Source organism: Xiphophorus couchianus, chromosome 24 (genome assembly GCF_001444195.1).
Source record: "Xiphophorus couchianus chromosome 24, X_couchianus-1.0, whole genome shotgun sequence".
Taxonomy (NCBI): Eukaryota; Metazoa; Chordata; class Actinopteri; order Cyprinodontiformes; family Poeciliidae; genus Xiphophorus; species Xiphophorus couchianus.
The window spans coordinates 13,195,109-13,221,799 of record NC_040251.1 but is presented as its reverse complement, the minus strand read 5'-3'; the positions used below and the strand labels follow the sequence as shown (position 1 = coordinate 13,221,799).

General features: G+C 42.2%; 1 protein-coding gene across 2 annotated transcripts in view; it reads left to right on the top strand.

Moving 5' to 3' along the window:
• LOC114140902 (interleukin-1 receptor accessory protein-like 1) overlaps positions 1-26,691 on the top strand; it is a 219,159-nt gene that overhangs the window by 124,188 nt on the left and 68,280 nt on the right. For both annotated transcript variants that reach the window (XM_028011198.1, XM_028011199.1), the window contains exon 6: positions 3,505-3,579. In XM_028011198.1, the coding sequence (XP_027866999.1) occupies positions 3,505-3,579 (75 nt within the window). The remainder of the gene's footprint in view (positions 1-3,504; positions 3,580-26,691) is intronic.

Here is a 26,691-nt window from a genome sequence, read left to right as displayed (position 1 = left end):
GCAAGCTAAAGCTACTTTTGTTACTTTAACCTAGTAATGGTCATGGTCATTACAACATGGCACGTTATGAGTGTAATAGTGGAGTAAGGCGAGTAAACATCCTCATTCAAGTCGACCTTATTCATATTCATACATCTCCAAGTAAGAAGAAGATGCTTTGTGAACATCTGGAAGGCACTGATCTGTTCTGCTTTGTACCAAATCTCAATCCAGTCGGGAAGCTTTGGGATGCCTTGAAAAAGAGGTGCTGAGTGACGCTATATCGAGCAAAATTTCTGACAAACGTTTTTCTAACATCTTGTTGAGTCTACGTGAACCTGGATGATGAGCAAAAAACCCCAATTCTTCTGAGCTGGGGGAAAAAAAGAGAGATTTCTGATAGTCGAAGCTCCAACATGGTTGGCTTGAGGAGGAGAGAAAAAATTTTTCCTCTGCATCATCTGTGACTAACAAGGTTTGCCTCTCAAGTTGCTTGAAAACGGCTTTCATTTATTTGCTGCAGTGGAAATATGCAGTGAGTACACTGCATCGTTTCTTTAATGATCTCGAGCTCACAGACACACACATATGCTTTCCCCTCTTAATCTATGTCTGCTGAAGTGGTCTTTAATGAGGTGTGAACAGAGGACCACAACCCTTTCCCTTCCTCCCTCCCTCCTCTCCCACTATTTCATCTTCCTTCCATCTCAGCCCTGAGAGGCGACTGAACCAGACAGACAGAGCTACAAAGACACACGGCGAGCGGCACATCGACAGGCGCGGGGAGAAAAGGTGACGGCGGAGTTAATGGGAGAGAACAAGGTCTCCCTTTTTTCTGTTGCATTACTCCATCCCTCCATCCATCATCATGTGATCACAGCGAGAGTGGATCACAGGCTCTGCGAGGGACACTTTAAAGATGTTCTCTCAGGCAGCAACCAACTTTAGACTTTTCCAGTGTGTGGGATTGTGTGCCTCTGAATGTGATTATGCTGTTTGCACGTTGGGGAGCAGGTCAAACTGGATGTGCTCTGCCCCCCTCTGCCCCCCAGCGAGAAACCTGCCCACTCCTACTCATAATAACCCCACCCACAGCGTTCTGGTTTTGTTGTGGAAGACCAGACCAGTCAGCTTCACTAATGCGTCTTGAATTTGTCTCTCTCGTGTGTGGATGTGAGTTTACATGCCTTCCAGCTTGGTGGGATCCAACTGACTAACGCATCAGCCACATGCCCTTGATTTGGATGAAGGGCAGGATTTTTATTAGAGTTAAACAGCCTTCTCCTACTTTGTTACCTTTAGTTTCCAAATGAAGCCGTGCCTGCCAAGAACCAACCCTCGGAGCTTGTTAAAAAAAAACACAACTTTGATTACCTTCCAGGGTTGGGATTTCACCTTCAACTCATGGAGCGAACTCTGGAAATCCAATCTAGCCTCCGTATTGGAATTGAAGGGAGGCTCTGCAGAGTATTTGTAATATGTCTCAGGGCATGACTGTTCTTATAAAACAACGAGAGGCCTTCCTCTCCTCAGTTTTAATCGGAATAGACAGAGCAAATGTGATGACACACTGTTTTAACTTGGATTCGGAAATTTTCTCTTGTCCAGAGACGATGAAACCCCAAAGCTGGGAACGGGGTCCCAAATGAAAAAAAAAAAAAAAAAAGAATAAATGTTTTGGTGGATCTTAAATTGATTTCCACTCTCAGCTAAAGCTGCTTCGTTCAATATATTTGACCTGAAGCTGACTTGCTATGCAGACTAACCAATCAGATATTGACGTCTAATCAGTGCGTCACAGTTGTAGTTTAAACTGTTTCATAAAATAATTGAATGAATGCTCATATTTATTTATAATTTTACTCAGAATTAGTACATTTTAATTCATTTAACATAAAATTATTTATGTGCTTATAAATTATTGACATTCAAATATTGAATTCATTTATTTGCCAGTCAGAGTATAATGTTGGGAATCAAACTTGAGGTTGCTCCTATTTCTCTATTTCCACTGCTGTATGAAAATAAACCTGGTTCTGGCTAAATTACTCTGTTTTCCACACTCAGATTCTACCAGGTCATCATTTACTACGGAAAAATACATTTAGACCAGCAAAGTTTGTGAAAATTGTACTAGACCCTGAAACTCTGCATTTCAAAGGGGTATATTTTTCATTTGCTATTGCTAATATATGTCTTGGAGGGGTTTTTTTTGCTTTGGTTACAGGTAACAATGTGATTTAAAAGTTTTGTTTCAAAGGGGAACAAACCACATTTTGTCTGTCTATGCTTTATGCTTTATGCATATCTTCTAGTTTTTAAAGCATGTTCAACTTTCTGTTCTCTTCAACTCCAGATTTTTCTAGATCAAAATGGCTTCAGTGATTTAAATGACTTTTTAACTTTTACTGATTGGGGAGTAAAAGTTAATACTAGCAGACCTCAGTGCTAGCTTTGATACTGTAAATCATATCATCTCTGTGTTTTGCATGGAGCACTGTGTTGTCATGAAAGGTACTGGAAAGGTTTAAAACGTAGCGATTCAACAGAACCTCTTCTATCAGATTGGGGGATACATCTTCTTCACCAATCTCACTTTCTTGTGGGTTGTCCCAGGGATTTAACCATGGTTCAGTGTTTTTCTTAGTCTATATTTCATTTGGGCACCACTTTTAAAACAAACATGGCATCTCATTTCATTGTTACACAGATGACTTGCAGATTCATGTGCCACTGAAACCTAAATCTGTCACTCCTCTGAAGGCTCTTCTAGTTTGTTTGGAGGATGTTAAGGCATGGATGGTTTTAAACTTTCAGTGTGTCTGAAGGTATGTGAGCATCAACCGCGGAAATAGGGACACTAGATCAGCTTAAAAGATGGATTCAGAAACATTAAAACCGTAGTTAGGTGTCCTTGCAAAATTGGAAAAAAAACTGAAATCTAGTGGTATTCTACTGATGCTGCAATTAAAAACTACATAACTATCATACAGGAAACACAGTCCAAGTTTAAACAACAACATTCTCTCCGCTTTTCGCAAGCTAAGTGCCCATTTAGTTTCTCAGCAGCTCTCTAATTAGTGTGTGCATTTGAAAGGGAAATGTCTTAAAGCAGCTGCGATCCACTTCTTAACTTCTCTGGAGTTTTTATTAGTTATAAAGCCACATCTTCACCAAATGTTTTCAGTCTAAGACACTAAGACAATGTAAATCCCACTTCATTTGTATTGCATCCAAGTCCAGGCCATAGCATCATCACTTACACAAGGAGAGAATTGGATTAGTGCTGAGTAGTGCTGCTGCTGCTTTGGACTTTGATGTTTAACGCTTTGAATTGCTAATTCAGAATCCTTGTAATTTATCCCCTTTTGTCCTTCCACTGTTTAAATATAATATTTTATTTGTTCTCGTTTTAATGCAGGCCTTAATGTGGTCTTTAATGAATAAATCATACTCCTACAGTCCACTGGGGGAGAACGAAGAGGATTTTTTAATGTGTGCTCCATTCTGCTTGCCTTTTCACAGCTCCCGTGACAGACCAGGCGCCAAAAATCCTGTTTCCCTCAGAGAGCCAAATGAGCATCATAGAGATGGCACTAGGTAAGGAAACATGTTGCATTCCCCACAGTGATTGCCTGCTTTTTGTTTGTCGCTGGAACGTGCGTTGTCTGTCTGGTGGCAAACGCCTGTTCGTCACAAAGGAAAGTTCTCCCAAAGTAGTTTTCGTTCTACTTACTTGCAGCTTTGTTTTGAGAGATTTGCATTCTTCTGTGCAAAGTTTGGGGGGACTTGCTTGTATCAAGTTTTTGCTTAAGTGATTCCTCACATATAGTGCTATTTTGCTTTTTTGTTTCTTTGGTGTGCTTAAAATAGTAATGGGCATTTCTGTATTATGCAGTTACACTGTTGTGCAAATTTATTCTCGACCCTTTTTCACATTTTGTCACATTATAAACCAAAATGTCAGCGTATTTTACTGGGATTCACATTTGATTGACAAAAAAATCCTGTTGTGATGCTGAAAAAATGTAGTAATAGTTTTCAAAATCAAATAAAACTCTAACAACTGTCTTTTTACATGAATACCCCAAAATAAAATCCAAGATCAAAGTCACATAATTCTGAAATGATGTGATTAGAAAACATTTGTGAAACTACCATGAAGACCAAGGAACACGGCTTAGTCATAGTTCAGCACTACATACGAGCAAAAGTCTGTGGCAAAATTTGAAAATGAATCATCAGAAATCATCTTCATCCAGCAGAGCTTCATCCATTTTAATAGAAAAAGAAACAAATGCCACGATTTTCAAATTTCTGTTTGTGAAATATACGCCAAAGTATTCAACTTCACAATTATTCATTACTTCGTGTTGATCTATCACATAAAATCTCGATAGAATACATTGAAGTTTGTAATTGTGAATCTGAAAAGTTCAATTGGTGTGAATAATTTTGCATGGCACTGTAACTTCATCACTTCCTGCTGGTTTTTACCAACCTCCTTCCTCAGCTCCATATGTTGGACATTATTGCTTCCAACCCAGCGCAGTGGGGGGAGTGAACTTTTAATTGTTTTGAAACCAAGGCTTTCTTTGAGCTGTCACAGCTATACTTACCTCATTTTGTAATTTATGAAGCTCGGGTTTTCTTGCAGAGCTGCAAAGATTTCACTGGAAGTAACCACGCAGAGCTCAGTTGAAGGTTTTCAATTAGTGTGCTTTACTTTGTCACTCTTTTGTGAATGGACCTTGAGTGTTCTGCAGGAGAGGTGGGAGAAGAAGCAGCATGAGTCATGGATCACATTTTATTATGAAAAGCAGTGATTCAGTGCATGTAAGAAAAATATCTGCTGCCCTGTCCTTCAGTGTTCCTTCTCTCTCTTCAATTTGTACCTCCTTCTTTTGTGTTTTGGCTGCTTTTGTACATGGGGGTTGTGTTTTCTGGACTGGAATAAGCGAATACATAGTCTCTTCATGTAAACATCAAGCTGATCATATGAGCAATATTTCAAGCGATTACCTCACGTACTTCCTCATGTGGCTGTCTCGGTTCTCCAGTATGCGCTCGTCGTTTGCCTCACCAGTTTCCATCCAGCGGCTGGCTCATGGGGGAATCCGAGCTTTGTGCCGTATTGGACAGAAGCACAGCTGTTGCCGGATGGGAAAATGGGTCATGATGGAGGCTTCCTTTGAAGTAAATTTGTCACGGGCTATGAACACAACGGGCTTGTGGAGGTAAAAGGTGACAATCAGAAAATAGGCGCAAATCATTGTGGCTTTTAAGTGATGATGGATAAAAGCCTTTCTGGCTGTTTTCATCTCATGAAGTTTTCATAGAGGGATGATGGGGGATTTTCAAACCCCATTACCTGATAGTTGTGATAACAGGCTATAATACATAAAAGACATATGTTGATGTTTTACCTCTGCCTTTTTTTGTTGTTTTTTATTCACCTCAGTCTATTAAATTTGCTCATTCATTTGGATTTTTTGTTTGTGTGTTTATGTCTAGAATTGATGATTCTCTGTCTGTTTAGTTCCAGTCAGAAGTCTATGTTCTGGTTATTTGGTGCTTTTTATTACACTCAACAAGAATTGAGTGAAAATGGATTTCCTCCTGTCCAAACATGGTCAAATTTATATATAGATTATCACAAAAGTGAGTACACCCCTCACATCCTTTCATGGGAAAAGAAGACAGACATGTTGATTTATTGGAAAGTAATTTTTTTCTGTCTGTTCTTTGCCATGAGGTGCCATGTTGAACTCCGTGTGACCAGTATGAGAGCATGTGAGAGTGATAGCACATTTAACACACCTGCTCCCCGTTCACACCTGAGACTCTGCAGCACTGAGTCATATGACACCAGGGAGGGGAAAATGGTTTTTCAGTTAGGGGCCTGCTCAGTTTGGTTCCCAGTGGCTTAGACATTAATGGCTGTGTGTTGAGGTATTTTGAGGGGACAGCATTTTGCACTGCTATTCATGCTGTACACTGACTATTTTACCTTGTACAGTGTTGTTCCATGAAAATACTTACTAAAATAGTTACAAAAATGTCAGGGATGTACTGTAAAGGTGCAAAAAAGAAACAAGAAACTGCTAATATTTTGATAAATCACTTAATTGTAGAGAACATATGGCTAAATGAAGTTCCCAACTCTTTCAGTTTTTGACTAATTTTTCTAATTTAAGCTTCAACGGTGGGGAATGTCCAGTTCTACAGATGCTGTTGAGAAGTTAATTCAGTTAATTTCAATTTCAAAAATACTTTATTGATACCAAAAGTAAATAACATTTTTTAAAAAGCTGAGGCACTAAATGCTGTGTTTGAAATGTTATTACTGTTGGCTCTGGTCCAAAATGATCATTGGTATTTATAATATTATTGTCATTATATTTTCCATTTGTCTTTTATTTCTTCTTTTAACTTCCACACTTTTATCTTCCTTCCTTGTATCTGTACTTCTTTAATTCACTCAAGTTTCTGTTGTTGCTACATTCAGCCACAGTAGCTGCCAAAGTTTCAAAGTAAACTTTAAGCACCTTTTTTAGCATGTTATTGTCAGACATCAACATTAAAGTACTAAAACTCCGGGAAGTGGAGTCTCTGAAAAGTCTTGAATGTTTTCTTGAAGATGTGTTGGAACCCTGATCCTAGAGAACCCTCCCACTGAATGCTTTCTGGTTTATTGGAGTTCTGTGCAGCATGTTAACATTCTCCCCTCCATGAAATCTGAAAGCCCAAATGTCAGCTAATTAGACGGGAGAAGAAAATAAAGTGGGAGACAAGAAAGGCAAACATTGAGAGGTATTTTGGAAGAATAGAACAGAGGAATGGATCTGCTAGTGGGCAATTAATCAGCACACACCGTTCATCCCTGCCCTCCTTCACGTTTCCTCTCACTTCTAATTGATCAAATTTAAAACGCATGATTAAAACATGTTGTGTAAATGTTCTGCTCAGCCCTTGGTGGGTGATCTTTCCTCCGCTTTCTCAGTGGGACCAATCAGATACAGTTGGAGTCTGTAATTCGGCCTGACACTTTGCTGCTTTCTTTCTGTCTTGTGCACATGCACAATAATTGACTGCAGACTTGCTGCAGAGCGAGTCGGCTCCCACAACACCACTAATGTGTATGATTTGTAATCTCTGAACACTCTGACAGCAGGGTGATTAATTTCTTAATGTGTGTAGGTTTGTGGTATTTTCCCCTGTCGAACGAATCCAATAGACGACGTTTGGAACTTAGATCGTTCAGCATATCTCGGTCGCCTTTACTACGCTGCTCTTTCTGACAAAATTGATTTGCAATCACTGTTGTCTGTGCAGAACTAATCATCAGACTGTCTATTTATCTGAGAATGAATTATCTTATCCGTACTATACCTAGAAATTCCTCTGCAATTTTGATTGCATCCTTCCCTGGATTGTAGCACTTCGTCTCCCTGATACATGACACTGCAGTAGATTTTCTGCATTCACTCCAGAAACGAAACGAGGTGACAGTCGCTTCATGTGCGAAATTCTTCCTAAATCTGTTTCTAAATTTAAGCAACACCTCCTTTGGGTATTGTTCTGCACCATCAAGCCGTGATATTCATGCATCTCATGGGTTGTTTTGTGTCTAAGTAATTAAATAGATTTAATCTATTCGCTTTCCCCCAAAATCACTTTGTCTTTTTGTACCTCGACTGGTGATTTGCTTTGTTTCTCACAATGATTTTTTGGAAGTCCCCGGGGACTGGGAGTGAATTTGTAGTTTTTAGTCAACGACAGGCAGCAGCTCATCCACAAATCTTCGGGAAAAATGGCAAGTATGAACTGAAGGTCAGGGATGCGTCACTCGACATTTAAGTTTTAGGTCCTCTCTTGTTTTCTCAACTTTTGAGCATTGTTATTTGAGAGCTAATACTGACCTTGTCCAGAATGACAAGGTCATATGTAGTACATAGTAAGTACATATGTAGTGAGACAGTTGCATTTCCATCGCAAAAATGAACTTCATTTTAACCTCATTAAACAAAATATATGACAATTTGTTGAGAAAATTGGGATACACTACCACTTTAAAACTACTGTTACCCCCTTTAGGAAGAACAGAAGCTTCTTATAGCTGTTTGCAAGTCTCTGCCATCGCTACTTCTCACTCTGAAGAGATAACAAAGCCAGCAGTAAAACTTGAAAAAGTTACTCCATCTAAAGACATTAACTAAGCATAATGCATTCAGACCAAAACAACCACAATCATGAAAGTCTCTGGTCACTACTAATTAAATTTGCATTCATTTTGATAAGAGTGTGGAGGTTAGTCCAAATAAGCTTTTTAAGACGTCCGTCTTCTTTTCCTTTGTGTACACTTGCAGTAATTAAAATTTTACAACATTTGGTTTAAAAATTAATAACTAATATATGCAAGCTTTGTCTATCCACTTGTAGGGATTTATACTATATCTATAATATATATATATATATATATATATATAATATATATATACTATATATAATAGTTCAAGAGGTGCATAACACATTTTCTGAGATAAAAAATGTAAAAATCAGTTTGATCAAAAAAAGCACAGTAATAGTAGTAATAGGGAAAATAAATAAATGCAACAAGAATACTCTGAATCCAACAAAGACTGAATGTCATGATCTGTGTTTTTCCTTGTTTATTTAGAGTTTTCTGTGTCGTTAAGTCTCTTCGTTGTCCTGTCCTCCCCTTGATTGTTCCCAGGTGTGTCTCGTCTCTGTGATTACCCTCCCGTGTATTTAACTCCACCTGTGTTCCTTGTTCGTCGTCGGGTCCTCGTCAATGTCTAGCCTTGTTGTCGTCAATGTTTAGTCTCTTCGTGTTCAGTGTGTGTTACTCCTGCTCGTTGTTTAGATTAAGTTTTCTCATTAAATCTTCATATTCATCATACCTGGGTCCGCTGCATCTGCCTCACCACCCTTCACCACACCGCTTCCTGACAGTAGGACCCGACCAGACCGAACGGTGAGGAAGCAGCTATTATGGACTCAGCTGGATTAAGGAGATTTCCTCCTAAAGGGCAGAGCGGCCCGAGGCGGAGGTCTGGCAGGGAGGACAGGGAGCTGGCTGAAGCCCTTGCCGACTTGCAGCGGGAGCTTTTCCGGGGGACAAGACTGGTGTTGGCACCCCCCGGATACGGCCCCCGTCGATTCCTCTGTCCGGGACGTCAGCGACGTGAGCCGCCGGTGGACCCGGCCCCTCGTCGCTTTCCGGAGCAGCCACCTCCATGGTCGGCTCGGAGACAGCGACGTGAGCCGCCGGTGGATCCGGCCCCTCGTCATTTTCCGGAGCAGCCACCTCCGCGACCAGCTCGGAGACAGCGACGTGAGCCGCCGGTGGATCCGGCCCCTCGTCGCTTTCCGGAGCTACCCCCGCCGCAGCCGGTTCCCAGGCTTCGTCCCGGCTCGCCTCCGCAGCCGGTTCCAAGGCTTCGCTGCGGCTCGCCCCCGCAGCCGTTTCCAAGGCTTCGCTGCGGCTCGCCCCCGGAGCCCGTTCCGAGGCTTCGCTGCGGCTCGCAGCCGCTTCCGAGGCTTCGCTGCGGCTCGCCCCCGCAGCCGTTTCCAAGGCTTCGCTGCGGCTCGCCCCCGGAGCCCGTTCCGAGGCTTCGCTGCGGCTCGCAGCCGCTTCCGAGGCTTCGCTGCGGCTCGCCCCCGCAGCCGCTTCCGAGGCTTCGCTGCGGTTCGCCCCCGCAGCCGGGACCGAGGCTCCGCTCCGGCTCACCTCCAGCCGGCGCACCCGAGGCAGAATCAGCCGGCGTTCCAGCCGGCGCACCGGAGGCAGAATCAGCCGGCGTTCCAGCCGGCGCACCCGAGGCCGAATCAGCCGGCGCACCCGAGGCCGAATCAGCCGGCGTTCCAGCCGGCGCACCCGAGGCCGAATCAGCCGGCGTTCCAGCCGGCGCACCCGAGGCCGAATCAGCCGGCGTTCCCTCCGAGACCCCGACTCCCGAGACCCCCTGTGTTCCGACCGAGACCCCCTGTGTTCCAACCGAGACCCTCTACGTTCCTTCCGGGACCCCGACTCCCTGTGTTCCTCCAGAGACTCCCTGCGTTCCTCCCGAGACCCCGACTCCCGAGACCCCCAGTGTTCCGACCGAGACTCCCTGCGTTCCTACCGAGACTCCCTGCGTTCCGACTCAGACTCCCAGCGTTCCACCCGAGACCCTGACCTCCAGCGTTCCACCCGAGACCCTGACCTCCAGCGTTCCACCCGAGACTCTGACCTCCAGCGTTCCACCCGAGACTCTGACCTCCAGCGTTCCACCCGAGACCCTGACCTCCTGCGTTCCTCCAGAGACCCTGACCCTCTGCGTTCCTCCAGAGACCCTGACCCTCTGCGTTCCCTCCGAGACCCTGACCCTCTGCGTTCCTCCAGAGACCCTGACCCTCTGCGTTCCCTCCGAGACCCTGACCCTCTGCGTTCCCTCCGAGACCCTGACCCTCTGCGTTCCCTCCGAGACCCTGACCCCCGAGACCTTGACTCCCGAGACCCCGAGGACCAAGACCCCCTGCGTTCCTCACAAGACTCCCAGTGTTCCGACTCAGACCCCCGGCGTTCCCACCAAGACCCCCTGTGCTCCACCAGAGACCCTGCCTCGGGGGGCTCATCATCGCCACCTCCCGGGCCGCGGACAGCCGCTGGACCGCCTCCTGGGGTCCCGCCTCTGTGGTTCCCGCCTTCAGCGCCGCGGATGGCCGCCGGACCGCCTCCGTGGTTCCCGCCTCCAGCCCCGCGGACGGCCGCCGGACCGCCTCCGTGGTTCCCGCCTCCAGCCCCGCGGACGGCCGCCGGACCGCCTCCGTGGTTCCCGCCTCCAGCGCCGCGGACGGCCGCCGGACCGCCTCCGTGGTTCCCGCCTCCAGCGCCGCGGACGGCCGCCGGACCGCCTCTGTGGTTCCCGCCTCCAGCGCCGCGGACGGCCGCCGGACCGCCTCCGTGGTTCCCGCCTCCAGCGCTGCGGACGGCCGCCGGACCGCCTCCGTGGTTCCCGCCTCCAGCGCTGCGGACGGCCGCCAGACCACCTCCGTGGTTCCCGCCGCCGCGGACGACCGCCGGACCACCTCCGTGGTTCCCGCCTCCTTTGCCTCCGCCCACCCTGTGGGTAGTTTTTTGTTGTTTTTGGACTCTTGGCCCTTCTTGTTTTTCCGCCCACGATGGTGGGTTGTTTTTTTTTTTTTTTTTTTTGTTGGTTTGGACTCTGGCCCGCCGTCCGGCACCCCTCCACCCACCCTTGCTGGGTTTTTTGGTTGTTTTTTTTTTCTTGGGCGTCTGGTAGCCGCCCTTGAGGGGGGGGTACTGTCATGATCTGTGTTTTTCCTTGTTTATTTAGAGTTTTCTGTGTCGTTAAGTCTCTTCGTTGTCCTGTCCTCCCCTTGATTGTTCCCAGGTGTGTCTCGTCTCTGTGATTACCCTCCCGTGTATTTAACTCCACCTGTGTTCCTTGTTCGTCGTCGGGTCCTCGTCAATGTCTAGCCTTGTTGTCGTCAATGTTTAGTCTCTTCGTGTTCAGTGTGTGTTACTCCTGCTCGTTGTTTAGACTAAGTTATTTTCATTAAAACATCATATTCATCATACCTGGGTCCGCTGCATCTGCCTCACCACTCTCACCACCCGCACTTCCTGACACTGAAGGAAATGTTCTTCCAGAATAGGGCTTATATATGCAGGCAATATAAATGAAATACCTCAAACAAGAGATGCAAGACTGTTTTAAAGCAGGCGACACACTCTTGAATGGACAAACCAGCATTGCTTGCCTCGAATTCCTTGTTTTTTTCCAACTCCCATGGTACAGAATCAGCTTGTTGTTTCACTCAGTATGTTCTCCGCACAAACGTTTTCCTCAGCTCAGCCTCAGCAACACCTTTCCCTAATATCACACACATTAACTCTCACGTACCAAACAGCCTTTACTCTAAATGTCACAGCCTCGGCAGAACGCTCCATCGATGCCAAAGGTTCAGAGGCCCCAGGATCAATATTACATCATTTCTCTCAATTAGGGCATATTTATTCGCCCCCTCCACCCCCAAGTTATTATACATCTGTGAGTGATCCTATCTGCATTCATGGCAAGTTTCCAGGCGAGTGGATGCCCCGCGGGATGGGGAAGACAGAGTGTGATAAACATGAAGGGAGAAGGGAGGAAAGAATAAGACAGAAATAAAGGTTAGAGGAGTTTGGGCAAAGAGTCAGAAGAAAAGAGAAAAAGTGAACAAATTCAATAAGGTTTCATAGAGGGAATGAAATATGATGGTGTCATACCTTAGGTTATTACAGATGAAAGTGGTTACAAGATGGCACACTGTCCCAAATGGTTAATATGCCCTACAGTGTGGAGGTATAAATTGTGAATGTCATATTAGAAAGTGGTGGGCTCATAGGCAGAGGGTACAGGGGTTTCCAGGCTAAACGATGCCTCCATTAGTGTTTTACATACGCGTGATAATGACAGGGATCGTCACGAGAGCTGATCGTCCGTTGGACGGAGGATGCCTAATTTCATTCAGCCATCGAGGTAATCCACCGGAGTGTGACCGCGTGGCGCGGACTTTGCTCACGTTTTCAGATCGCGCCTGACCTCAAAAGTTAAGCCACCGCTTTACATTCCCTGCACTCAGCTTCGCTCACTGACAGCAGAACACGCACGAGGAAAAATAGCTGAAGGCTTTGGCTTCCTTAGCCAAAAATAGCACAAAGAAATGGCAAAGGCAGTTGAGTTAAGATGCGCCGGCCTTTGTCCAAGCCAGCAGTGTCTGCTTTCTCTGGGTACACCTATTAATCATAAATTGAGCCGTGGCATGAAGCTTACAGAAAGTCTGGAATTTGATGGCTTAAGTGTTTTTTTATTATACCTGGACATCTACATGGGGGAGTAACCCTTCTGAAGTTTTAATGCCTAAACAAATCAGTAAAAAAAATGTTTTATTCAGGAAAGTAAAAGCTGATCATTTAAGTTCAACCAGAAATGACATACTTAATAAAACAAAAGTTTGCAGTTCTTCAATTGTCTTTCACGAATCTTTCACTTTGCTTAACTGCTGTGAAATAGTTATTCTGAGAGAAGTTTTAATGTGTAAACCAAGGCATGTTTGGACTGATTGATACAATCGGCTCTTCTCTGATGTTTTCAAGGTTATTAAAAAGCCAGAAGTACAAAAGTTGCTAGATGAAAAGAAATTTTACCCTCAGGATGCACAATTAAGAATGGTTAGGGTTTTGAAGTAGTAGTTGGTGGGATTTCTGCACAGTTATCCTTTTATCAGCAGCTGGTGGTAGCTGGCAGGGTTCAATTGGGTCACATCTCTCTGGGGCTCAGAACTAGCAAATATTATTTGATTGTTTTACCTTTCCATGTCTTCAATCAATGCAATAGGAATTTGCTGTTTGCGATACTTCATTAGAATAAATACCATCCATCTGCTTGAGAACTATCTGATCTTGAACAGCAGTAAAATAATACATTACCCATCATCACTAATGTTTATATGGCAAGAAACTTTTGATACAGCTTTTTGCTAACATTGTATTAACGAGTATACTGTATATACGGTATTATCTGCAGTCTTTAATAACCTCACATATTCTTCCTTATTTCAGTGCTTCACCTCTTCACCTTAAAGGCAAACAACATTGGCCATTATCTGCAAACACAACAATAATCTGGTGTAGTTAAAATCGGGTCTGGACTTCAACTTGAACTTAGTCGCAGCGTCATTGAGAGTAAAAGGCTGGACTGCATGACTTGAGCACTGGCTCACATAGATGAATTTGCTAAATAGGAAAATGTTGTGGTTGATTCAATAAAGCACCCGGCTCCTCAAACTTCTACATAATCCTCCTTTTTTATATAAACGTCCTGGCGGAGAACAGCCAAGGGATAATAGAGAGATGAGTGGATGCAAATGTTAAGAGGTAAAAAAACATATCTTTTCACATTATGATGCAAGCTGGTGTTTAGAAAGTTAGATTGCAGCTTACAACTTTTGCAACACCTCTGCAGTTATAGTTTTTTTTTTTTTTTTTTTTTTCACCGAACTATATACAGCCTCAAATGTGACATCTTTGGTCTAGGTTTTCTGGTCGTCTTCACTGCAGCAGCAGTGTGTGCCTCTACAACAAACCTTTGCTCTATGGTATTTACTCTGGTGGTTTGGGACTTGTTTTAGCACAGTTTATCTTTGGAGCCACAAGTTTTCAAGTTGCCAAGATTTTGTTTTTGTGCTGGCCTTTCACTGAGACCGCTGTCTCCCAAGTGCTACTGCATCACATCTACTAACACATTGCAGACAGTGCAGTTTCTATCCAGGTGGTGGTCTGTCAACACTGTTTTCTACCTTAAATCTGGGCAAGTATTTTATTGTTACAACTCTTTTTTTCCCTCTTCACACTTAGTTTTTGCTGTGTTTCAGTGATCAAGCCGGTCTCAACTCAACATCATGCAGATTACCATCAGTGGCGAGATGGGCTTAGCATCACATTCAACTCCACTGGGTGACAGTTTGATACCTAGGAGCCACCTGCTTGAGATTTAAGCAGACCTTTTAGTGTGGCAGCGATTTTTAGAGCTGTTAGATTGCCCCACAGTTAAACCGTAACATCATGGCGCTCTTGAGCTATTTATCGGTCTTCCTTAACCATTATTCGTGGGAACAGACTTTCACCTTTTCTCTTCAGGACAATTTTCTGCATTGTTTGGAGCATTTCTTGGCCTCACATTTTCTCGCTATGTTCATTTTTCCAACATTGCAGCAGCCTTTCTTTTAAATTTAGCTCCTACTGCCAAAATTGTAAACCCTGTAAACTTTTTTCTCTTATCATTCCTTTAGCGGTGCACGTGTGCGGTTGCCAGGTTGAACTAATTGTCCTCACTGTGCTTTCAGCCAAACAGGTGGCCATATTGCTTTCCTTCTGGCTGTATTGATGCGAGTGTGCCTCCAGGTTGGACAGAGATGATAGCGTCTCCTTTCCACCCAGAGCGCGACCTTGATTGGACGCTCCGCGTGTACCGTTATTGGTCTCACATTGGCCTTTTGGGCCAACTTTGATTGGTTTTTGTGTTCTTGTGTGTGAGAAAGGCGAGCACAGAGAAAAGAAAGAGAGCATCCTCTGATGTCTAGCCAGAGAGCTAGGGGGCCGGGATTACTGTCAGGAGGCGAGGGACAGTGGCTGCAAACTTTGGCAAGTGTCGCATTACACACGAGGGCACAGATCCGGCAAATGATGGCTTGATACAGCTGCTGCTTACACAATCATGCGCGCACAGGCAGAATCTTGCATTAAGGCGAGCAGAAGCACAAGCTAATGTTCCCCACATTCACACTCCTGCACACAAGGTCTTGCACAGCTTTCACCAGCTCACAGCATCACCTCTGGGAATTTAAATGTGCTAAAACAAGATGATGTGGTCAGATTTACCCACCCCACAGATAAACACTGTATTCATCTGCTGCATGTCAGGCTATTGTATCTACAGCTGTGGCCCTCTGTTTTGTCTGTGGGCGGGCAGCTTCTGGGAATAAGAATGTGTCAAATGAAGTGTTATGGATATTTGTCTCATAACCACGATGAGTCAAGCAACACCTTGTTTTTCAAGCTTGGGTAAAGAAGCTGTATTTTCTTCTTCAGCTGTAGGAGGGATTATGACATGGTTGAACTAATGTCAACCATGTCATAATAACGTCTCTGCAGACCAAAATACTGAAGGATGAAATAGAACCGAAATTTATACAACAGAGCTGTTGTTTTCCTATTCTTATCCCTGTGTATTTCTTTTTCTTCTTTAACAGCAACAACACTATGCATATGAGTTTTCATTAATAGATGATATCAATACTTTATTTCAGGCCTGCATGGTTCAGGGTCACAATGGGGTGGGGGAGTGAGGTTCTGGTCTCTGGCAGACTTTGCTGTGGGACATAACTCCAATTTATTTGCAGATTTTGTCTGAGATCCTACCTAAAATATTCAAAAGAAAATACATCTTTTCAAATGTAACCTATCTCTTTACAGCCATTTAACATGTACATCACTGATACTTTACAAACGCCACTAGTCTGCGTGCTCATATGCAGGTAGTGGACGATAATGCGGATTAAGTTGGGAATGAGCTGACTCTGGTCTTAAACAACTTTAAAATCACAAGATATGCTTCACCAATACTATCCGTGTTGATTTTCGCAAACACTGAGCATTCTCTCTACTTGTCACGTTACTGCTTCCTCTACTGCACATGACGGAGACTTTCAGGTTGTTTGCAGTTCACACAGGAGATCACATACAAGTCATGTAAACTAAAATTGTGAACAACCACTCAAAAAAAAAGTCTTTGAATAATAATTGAGCATTAAGGCCTGCAGTGTGAACAATACCCATAGAGCTTGACTAAACTCAGCTTCTGATACTTGTTTTTTGCTTTGCTTGGAATTTTTATGTCAGTTTCAGTCGAGCAAGCTCTGCAACTGCGTTTTAAAAATCAAACAATCAAAACATTCTTCCCCTACCCCCTCTAGGTTTTAGTGTGTGTGTGGGAATGGTAATTGATGTTACATTTTGCTCTCAATTTTGCAATTTAGCAAACATCAAACTGCAGACTGAAATACTATCATTATCATTATCCAGAGAAGTCTCTGAAACCAACCAGCAATGTAACCCTTATGGTCACTACCGCCGTTGTTGTAATTTTGTCCCAGAAAAATTGAATAGGTTCCTGAATTACTGTGCAGTTTGGACACAGCTGATGAGCAGGCAGCTCCTCCCAGAGCATCCTGGATGATGGTTCCTACATACCCTTGCCAGGGTGAAATTTCAAATTGTTATTTTGCTGCTCAACACATTGCTTTTGGAAGATACCAACATGTTTTCAACAATGAAAACAACGTGCCCAGGAATTGTTTTATTGTCACAAGATTTCATTTCTGTTCCTGCTTAGAGGAAACCACGGGCCACGTTGCCAGCTATGTTGGCAGTGCTTAGGTTTAATCTCAGAGACTCAGGCTAACTATAACATGCTAGCTTCCTCTTCCTGTAGCGAACAAAGACTAGAATATTTGCTTTGTCTGTCAAATTATAGACCAGAAAACCATGTTGAGTGGTTCCCTGTGCGATGCCAGAGTCTTGATATTGATACTAGGTTTTATTTTTTCATTTATAACATACATTACTGACTCTCTGGTCCATTAGTTGCTTGAGCAACTAATGGGTTGCAAAGGCTTAAACAATCCATTTTCTATCATTTTCTCTCTCTTGATCATTTAGTTTTTCAGTTTAATTGTCCCTAACAGGGCTGCACGATGCTTTTGTTTTTATGATCACTCTCAGACTCTTAGTGCTTTTAAATGTCTCTAATAGAAACTACCGCCACAGTTGCATGGCTTGTACGCTCGGATTACCGTTTCTATGACTTTTCTTTCCCATTCTTCTTCAGAGCAACTCTTCCATTTATTAGCTACACCTTGAAATGATTTGAGATGTGGGTCATGGTGCATTAGCTATACCAGAAGTAGCCATCATATTCCATATATTTTTTCTGAAACCAGTCAGCCCATTTTCTGACACCATCCAGACTATTGGTGGTTACTCATTCTTTTCTCCCTTTTCTAAAATTCCATATAAACTCGAGAAATGGTTGGCCCTCTTCCACCAACAACTATTCCACCTTAAGTCACCTAAATACATTTTTATTCTACTTTCTCACAAGCCTAGATTCCTACATGTGTTGTTTGCAGACTTGTTTCAAAAAGTAATTGAACACGTGTCCCAAATAAAGTGGCCGGTGACTATATGACATTAATTATTTTGTGATTCTGTCTATTTGTTGTTGGTACAGTGTGTTGGTCTTAAACTGAAAACTTGTCCAGCATTTGCTTTGGACAAAAATCCAGTTAATACATTTGTAACCTTTGGATAAAGTTTGCTTTAGTTGTGTAAATGTGTGTAAGATTTAGCTGCGAAGTGTGGATACTGATGCGTATTCTGCCAGTGTTACAGTTAAACATTAAAACAAAATAATAAACACAAACTCTTCTCCGCCAAAGGTCAAAGAAGAAGCAATCCAACCCAAAATGATGGTTCAATGAGCTGCCAGAGGCTTTTTTCCCTTCTTCACCATCTCCCTGTTTCCCGGCATTTTGGACTTTCCAACCTTCTCATACCGTCTGCAAAATGTTTTGCTAATCAGATATTGGAGTTTTTTCTCCACTAGAACTTGACAGTGTCAAAGTTCGATGCAGTTTTACAGCTATTTGAACAAGTGCTAACATTCCTCAAATCACACTCGTGAATCTCCTAAGTTGTAGTTGGCTTGGCAAGTAAAATTCATCTAGGCGGTAATGCTTTGGTTTTGCATTTTTGAAGCCAAACAGATAATGATTTAAAATACTCTCTTAAAACTGAATGAGTTTACATAATCCAAAATTTGTCTCCTCTTAGTGTTTCCTAGAGGAGATACCCAAGGCTTTCCCAGGACAAACTTAATTAGCTTGTTTATGAGAGATGAAGGCGGCAACCTTATGTTCTGCAAACAACATGCTTTCTTGGATGTGTAAAGGGAAAACATCTCTAACCTATCAACACTACAGAGCTTCAGAGATCCCTCTGGCTGTCGGCGTGGGTGACGCCAAGTTGCCCCGGTGTCTGCATGTCTTCTTTTGTGTGTATGTAAGAAAGTGGATATCTGGTGCACTCCCTGTAAAAAGCCGTGCATGTGTGTTAAATGTGTTCCAGTTTGTAGGACCCAGAGGTATGACTCATCAGCTATTAAAGCTTGATGCACAGGGAAATGCATCCATGGTCGTGTTTGAGTGAGAGAAAGGCTTAACTGTACAATATGTGTTAGGTTTTTGCTTTTTTGTGCATTTGGTTTAGTGTGAGGGAAAAGAAGCACAGCAAGACTCATTGTGAGCCGCAGGGAGAATCGGCGAGTGCTTTCACAGCCGGACCCACTGCCCTCTTGACCATATTGTTCTGCTGTCGTTTACATTACTTGATGCAGCAAATATTTTTAGCATTCATTTATCATGTCTTTAGATGTGATTGCATATTCTGTGCATTGGAGTCCTTTGTTGTCCTTGCTGTGCTGTCAGGATCACAGCCATTCCTATTTGTGCTCCTGACAAACTTGTGAGCATGCAGTGGCTGTCAATTTGAGACAAAACTATTGCTTTTTTAGCAGCTTTTGATGCAAAGAGTGCTTTTGTTTCTGTCATATTTATGGAATGATGACTTATGGTGCATTCACACCAGCCTCGTTTAGTCCACTTTATTTGAACTCTAGTTTGTTTGCCTAGAAAGTTGAATTTATTTGATGAGGTGTGAATTCAAAATCAAACTCTGATGCAGACCAAAAAACCAAACTCTGGTCTGCCTACAAAACCTAGGTCTCAGTTCAGCTAAAGTGACCTCTGGTGTGTTTCAGATTCAACTAGATGCAAGTGGACCAGAGACTGTTCCAAAAGCAAGAAACGGACTATACGGGGCATTTTGGGTAAATACAACCAAAATGTGAGTCTGGCACGAGTAGGAAAAATGGCTCATGGTCTTTTACCAAAGACAAAAGGGAAATTATTCATTTTTTGACTTCTTTTTGTGAAGAAGGAATTTGTGCTTATTGTCTTCTTCAGAGGTTTTTGTTTCATTTCCTTCAGTGGAACTTGGTGCAGGATAGGTTTTGGTTTGTTTGACATTGCAGTAAACCCTACCAACTGAAAATGTAGCAAATGTTGCAATTTTGGTCTCCCGTCGAACCAAGTCTACTGGACTATAATGAGTGAAACCAACCTTATTGTCAGTGAGATTTAATCTTTTGACCTTTGAGTAGATTGACAAGGGACAGAAAATAAAGTCAAACCTTTTGAACTTTTATGCATCTCTACCACTTCCAATGTCTTCTAGTATATAAATATAAGACAGAATAAACTAGAAAGTTCATAAACACTATTCCAAATCAGTATACACATAAAAAAGTTAATATTTCATGTTAACTTCCACAAGTTTTTGCATAAAACAAAATATTTTAGCAATACTCCAAGTTTATTTTGAACATCAACAGAAGCGAAGTGTGTGACTTTTGGCATCAAAAAAACGTACTTCTTACCGACCCACATTTTCTTAACTTGTGTATTTCCAGCATGCCTTACAGGCAGCTTGACTGACAGCTGACTGAGAGAACGATGAAGAAGCAGGAGGTAATGGGTCATTTTTTTGGCTGAATCTTAGGCTTTTGCTTCAGCTGTATTGATTTTTTCTTGTCAGACAAGACAGATGTCCAGGATTTTTGTAATCTGAACTATACAAACTAAAGATGGTGCTCATTGTCTAAATGACTTGTGTACAACTACCGTATTTTCCGCACTATAAGGCGCACCTAAAAACCTTCAATTTTCTCAAAAGCCGACATTGCGCCATATAATCCGGTGTCTTATATATGGACCAATATTGAGCCACGACAGGTCTGGCAACTACGGTAAGCAGACGCCGACTTCATTTTCCCCGTAGAAGAAGAAACGGGGGAAACCAGCCGCCGATGCAGCCAGCGGTGCAAGCTGGGTTTTGTGTAAAGACCCCAAAATGGCTTCTATTAAGAGACACGCTTACAACGCAGAGTTTAAGCTCAAGGCAATCAGTCACGCAGTAGAACCCGGGAATAGAGCAGCAGCAAGAGAATTTAACATGAACGAATCAATGGTGCGGAAGTGGAGGAAGCAACAGCTGTTCATTTTGGGAATGAAGGAGTTTTCAGAAGGCTGGTTTGTAATCTATTAATAAAGTTTGACTGACCTATATGACTATTTTGTTGACATTCCCTTTAGCGCAGTTCCATCTAATGGATGCAGAACGTAACCCCAGCTTCTACTGTAGCGTCTATTCTATGCGCCTTATATATGAAAAAAGTTTTAAAATAGGCCATTCATTGAAGGTGCGCCTTATAGTGCGGAAAATACGGTACATCTCGTTGCTTGTACTTGTGACAGTGCAATGACAATAAAGTTGAATTCTATTCTATTCTATTAATGTCAGTGTTGGTTTTATGCATTGCTGAAGAGCCAGCTTTTTAGTTGTATTTGCGCAGCTCAACATTTGTTTTTTGTTGTTTTTTAAAGCTAATGCAAATTTGCATTCACATTTTGCTCTTTGTAAAACAATCTCCCATTGATGAATAATCAGTGAATATTTTCATCCGTTTCAAATGGGATCGCAATCAAGGTCATCTTTTGAAATTTTAAATTTTGAAGCTTTCGATGGCAATTCGGATTCAGATCATTACGCTTCTCTTGAAGACATATTTTTAAAGCCTCTTTTCTCAGTGGGGTGAACTCATTGCTTTTATCCACAGAGGTAAATTCCTCATCAAGTGAATTACTGAACCCACACGTCTCTGCATGGGGTTAGCCATTCGCGAACATACATGGTTTTGGGGATTCTGCAGTTTTTCCCCCCCTGTAATTGAGTCAGCCGCATACCTCCATGTCGGCTTTGTCAGTGAGCCTATCGTGGCATATCTATGTGCTCATCCAAGTGCTGTCAGTCAGCCAGCTGCTCTGCTCTCGTCCCACACCTGGTGGAAAGCCTGAGCGTTAGCTCCTGGGATGTTTTTGTGTGTGAAAGTGTGTGTTTGAGATCATGTCGGGGAAAGATGGGAAAGGGCTACGACAACCGGTGCTGGTTTCATTTAACTTAATAATGGTATTGGTACACCCCACTTAATGAGTCACATCATTTTCTGCATGTTAATGGCCTTCTTTGTAATTTAGGATGGAATTACAGAGGACTGGTTGTTGAATTAATCATCAATTCTTTTTCTATGTTTTTATTGCCTTAAGCTTGAGGGAGAAAAGAGTTTTGTCTTAAGTAGCTAAATGCATTAAGGTTCAAATTAGTGCTTTGCAGGTGTAAATGTTTTGCACTGCAGCATTTTGTAGAACTTCTGCATTGTTTCCATCACTGTGTTGCATACAGTAAACATCAACACCACACCTTTACATGCATATGGATGAATATCCTCTAGGAGCTGGATTTGCATCAGGAAGCCCTGTTTATCATTGTTCAGTGTGCATAGATTATCATTCAGATTTCAGGCCTTTTCTTATGGTCATCCCCAGGCAGATTGGAAAACCTAAAGATGTAACTGTTATTCAGAGCGGGAGAGCTGAAACAGTTTCCAGTGACCATCTAGAATATCTTCCAGGCTCAAGTGGTTTGCTCCCCTTTGGGTTATTTTCAGGTCCCTTTTTTTTTTTTTTTGGAAGTTAGGTTTTGCCTGTCCTAGTTACTGTATTCCCCAAAGTGAACTCGAGGCTCTTTTTTTCTCAGTCTGATCCAGATTTTTCACCCCTTTTCTCATTCTCTCTGTCTGTTCTCTCACTCACTGTCCGATTCTTTCCTTTCCTGCCATCTGTTCCTGCTTGTGGCATCGCTCTTCCTGCCTTCCTCTTTGCCATATTTCATGCTTCATCTACATTTTCTCTTCTATAGCTGCCTTTTTGTTGCCTCGCCCATGACTATATAACTTTTAGATTTGGAAGTTGAGCTAAGAAACTTATTGAATATGTGGAAGGAAAGAAGAGTTTTAAGGAATTGAACTTAAAAAATTATGATTTTTGCACTGGCAATGGTCCAGATATTTCATATAGTTGCAGTGCACAAAGCCTTGTTTAGCCTTGTGACTGGGTCTGATCTTGCTTCTTCAATAGACAAAAGATTTCCTGACAATTTGGTTCTGTTTGTGTCTTCCAAACAGTGCAGAAGCTTCTGGGACAGGAGTCATCATGAGGTACCTACCAGCCAATCAGAAATAGATTTTGGTGTATAATTTTGGTAACGGTTTTCCAGAGGGACATCCCTTAACATCCCGATAATTGTGGTCTTTAGATAAACAAAAAAATGTAAAACATTTTAAAGGGAAGCATTTTTTAGAGAAACCAGCTTTTTATTTTGATAAAATATAAGCTAAGATTTCATTTACTCTATATCATAAATTCCAGCTAGCCAGTTGAAGAAGGAATCAGACCAAAACGTCTTTGGCCATCAGTGGTCACAATCCAAATGTTGGTTTATGGGGTTAGAGTTTGTAGATATTAAGTTTAACCATTTAGGAATGAGAGCAAAGACTTTAAAAACCAGAAACAAACCAAAAATGTCCTATGACAGACTTCTGAAACTGAGCAGTTCTCTATAAGACAGATAGAAACTCTGATTGCAAGTGAAAAGAGCTAAACATCTTGACGCATTTTGAAAAACATGAGAAAATTAGTTTTATATGACTCATTAGAAGCTTTTATTACAATGTTTTTGTGTGGAGGGGTGTTGTTTGTAATTAGACTCAACTCCTTTAGGAAAAGTGTTTGGAATCAGAGGTTTTGAATGCCAGATCAGAGCATACGTTGCAGCATCCATCTTGTTGGATGATGTGTTACAACCTACAAACTGCAGAAGCTGTTGCCATGGAGAGCCCCCTTTATTTCCTAGCAGTGAAATGCGGCCAATGCCTGAAGCAGTGAAACAAGTGTGTCAGCCTGCATAAAGGCAACACACTGCATCTGTATACAGCCTGAACATCTTGTCTTTGTTTAATGTACATGTATGTCTGACTGTGTATACACTACGGTGCTATTGCTGCTTTATAACCCTGTTGTGGAAGGGTTTTTTTTTATGCCTAAACTGCACATTTTCTTGGCTGGAAATTAATGTGTGCCATTTCTGTTTTGACTTTTCCTGCTAAAACTCAGCAGCAGCTAAAGTTTTCATGTAACGTTTTAGCCATCAGAGAGTCTTTTGAAGACTGTGAAATCTGCCTGTCAGACAGATGTATTTGTGTCATGAGGGATTTAGCTGAGAGTGGAGCTGTGTGATCTTGTAAAGCGTGTGTTAATGCAGATGCGTAGATGTTTGTGTGAAGTGATGCGTCTGGATGCATGTCTTCATTTGACCTAAACTGAGGAGGTTTTATCAAAAGATTAGCAAATCAACATAACCAGCATACAATGTAAACTAGGTTGTGCATATTTCAGCGATCAACTAAAGCATGGGGGTATGAGGAAATGTAATCATAGAATTAGTTCTCAGTTACAGGATTTACTGAAGCTTACATACACATAGCCTTTCATTGCGATTCTTTTGGCCTTTTCGCAGGCCTTTGCTTCCACTTTTTGCCACATCTTGTTCCATTCTCTGTTTTGCCACCTGTAGCAACATTAAGACTGTTTTGAGCAGCAAGGGGTAATCATCAATTACACATTCAAGTTCGAAAGCAGGAACAACTTAATGTAATGCAATTCCAGTGAATTCAAGTGCATTGTTTTCTAAGACACTTGATAGTAATTAGGGATCCATTTTGTCACATGCTGTGAGAGATAAAAGTGAGCAATGTTTGTCTGCAAGTCTTCTGCAATTATGACGCAAAGCTAATCAATATTATCACACAACAGAAGAAGAAGCTTTTTGTTCAACTGAGGTCACAAAACACTGCAGCAGAGGTAAAAGTGTTGGGATAAGCTTCAAGCCTTTCAAGTATTGCTAAATGTACAGTGTATGTGATTTAGGTAAAGTGGCACAATGTTATAGTTTATACAAATATAATGATTTGTTTTCCAGAAGGTATTCAGTGGGGAAAATGTTTCATAAAAATTTTTAATGGAGTCAAAATAGTTCATATTTTCTGCAATCCCAAATATAAATCTACTTTGTCTTTTCAAATTAATTAATTTATTTATATAGCATCATTTCACAACTCTTAAGGATCTGTACAAAACAAAAAATTGTCAGTTCAGTCCAATCACATAGACTCCAAGTCAATTACATACATTGATTCTAGTTATTGCAGTCAAATTAATTTAAAAGGTTTTCAGTCTAGCAGATTGAATCAAGTCACTGACTGGAGCATGCAGCAACATCGAACACTCACCTGCATTATGTCATTGACTTGTCAGTAATTGCTGATACTGAATATATATATGGAAACAGCAGAAAGGAACACTTCCCTTAAACAGGAAGAAACCTTCGACAGAACCAAAACCTGGGTCAATGTGAGCAGCCATATGCCATGACCGATTTGAGAAGACAGCATACACACAAAGAAAATTTAGAACTACTGGTCCTGGAGTACTTTCTATGTCAAAGAAAAGTAAAAAATTAAAGGCAGCAGTAACTCCTTCAGGATCTAAGAGAGAAAGACGTTCCAGTAGAGTTTTCTGATGGTAGGTCAAGAAACAGTCCCAAAATGCCTCCTACACAATTAGTTGGCATATAGATGGCGTCTAATGGTTGTCATGGAAACCTGGTGACTCCACTGAACTACACGTTGCTGCATTTCTCCAACAGTGAACTTAAGAGATTGTTTTTTGTCTCTTCCCATCTTTTGGTAAGATAAACATAGGTTACCAATCACTCACTGCTTTGTTCGTCCATCTTTCCCATTTTGAAAATAGCAGAAAAATGGATGCTAAAATGGATTATGTTCATATCCTAGAAAATATAAAGTACCGGTAATGGATTTCTAAAGATAAGTTCCCAGATATTGTGGTTATCTTTTTTTATGTTCCTATGATTTTGGTACAATTTCTTACACCGCTGTTTCCTGCACTGGATAAACGTGCTGTCAAAGGCTGACGTATGCTAATTCTTTCAGTGTGCGATTATGCTTCTTCAATAAAAGAGGAATCAACTGTAGCCGAATCTTTTCTTTAAAAGCGTAACATCCTTCTTTCTTCATGTAGAGGGAAGAAAAATCTAGAAAGTGAAGCACATTTTACCCGTTTGAGCACGACCTCGCCTGTGTGCTCAGCTCCACTTCTTGACCCTGACATGTCAGCTTCTTCACACTGGCGGGTCTCCATCACCTTAATGGGCTTTTAAGCATCATTACAGCCTTCATGACTTTAGCTAAAACACAGCCAAGGTTGTTGAGTCAAGGTGGTCAGGCAGGTGCGTGCGTCACAAGACACAATAGCAACTGATTTAGACAGTTAGGGGGGAATAAATGCAGCATTAATCAAGTGGGAGTATAGAGAATGGTGGTACATGCTTTATATGAACATAGGCTCTGAATAAATGAGAGGGCCTTAAGCGGCCTCATTGGGGGTATTGATTTAGATTGATCCAGTCATCTGTGTTACTTTGTGAGTTAGTTGGATCCCTTGAGACATACTGTACATTTTGTGCAATTCACCTTGTAAGGTCAAGGTTTCAGGCTGTCAGTCCTGAGTCGTTTGAGTAAATCACTCTGTAGTTAGGATTTAAGAGCTTTGCATGAATTTCTATAAGAGAGAAAAGTTTCCTCGTGTCTATTTTCACACTGCTGTCCTACGGCAGGTCAAGCCTTTTCACTTTTCTTTGCTCTTTCATCTCTCTGCCTTTCAGAGTGCTTCTGCCATACATCACTATGTTAAACGGACATCATTCCAGATTTACCGCCTCGTTAAGCATACAGGTCAGCCAACATGAAGCGGCCCCTCCTCCTCCTCCCACATATAAGAAACAGAAAACTAGTTCTCTGTTAAAGCAGTCAAGGCTGAGAGTGAAAATATAAAAACAATAAAGAAAAATGCAGTACCCCTTCAGTTATACTACAAATGTTGTGAGTTTAAAGCTGTGTACGTTTGTAGAATTTAGTTACATCTTGTGGCAAAGGAGTAGCTCACATGAAAGTAAACGCACAACCTTTAAACCTCTTGGTAGGAATTACA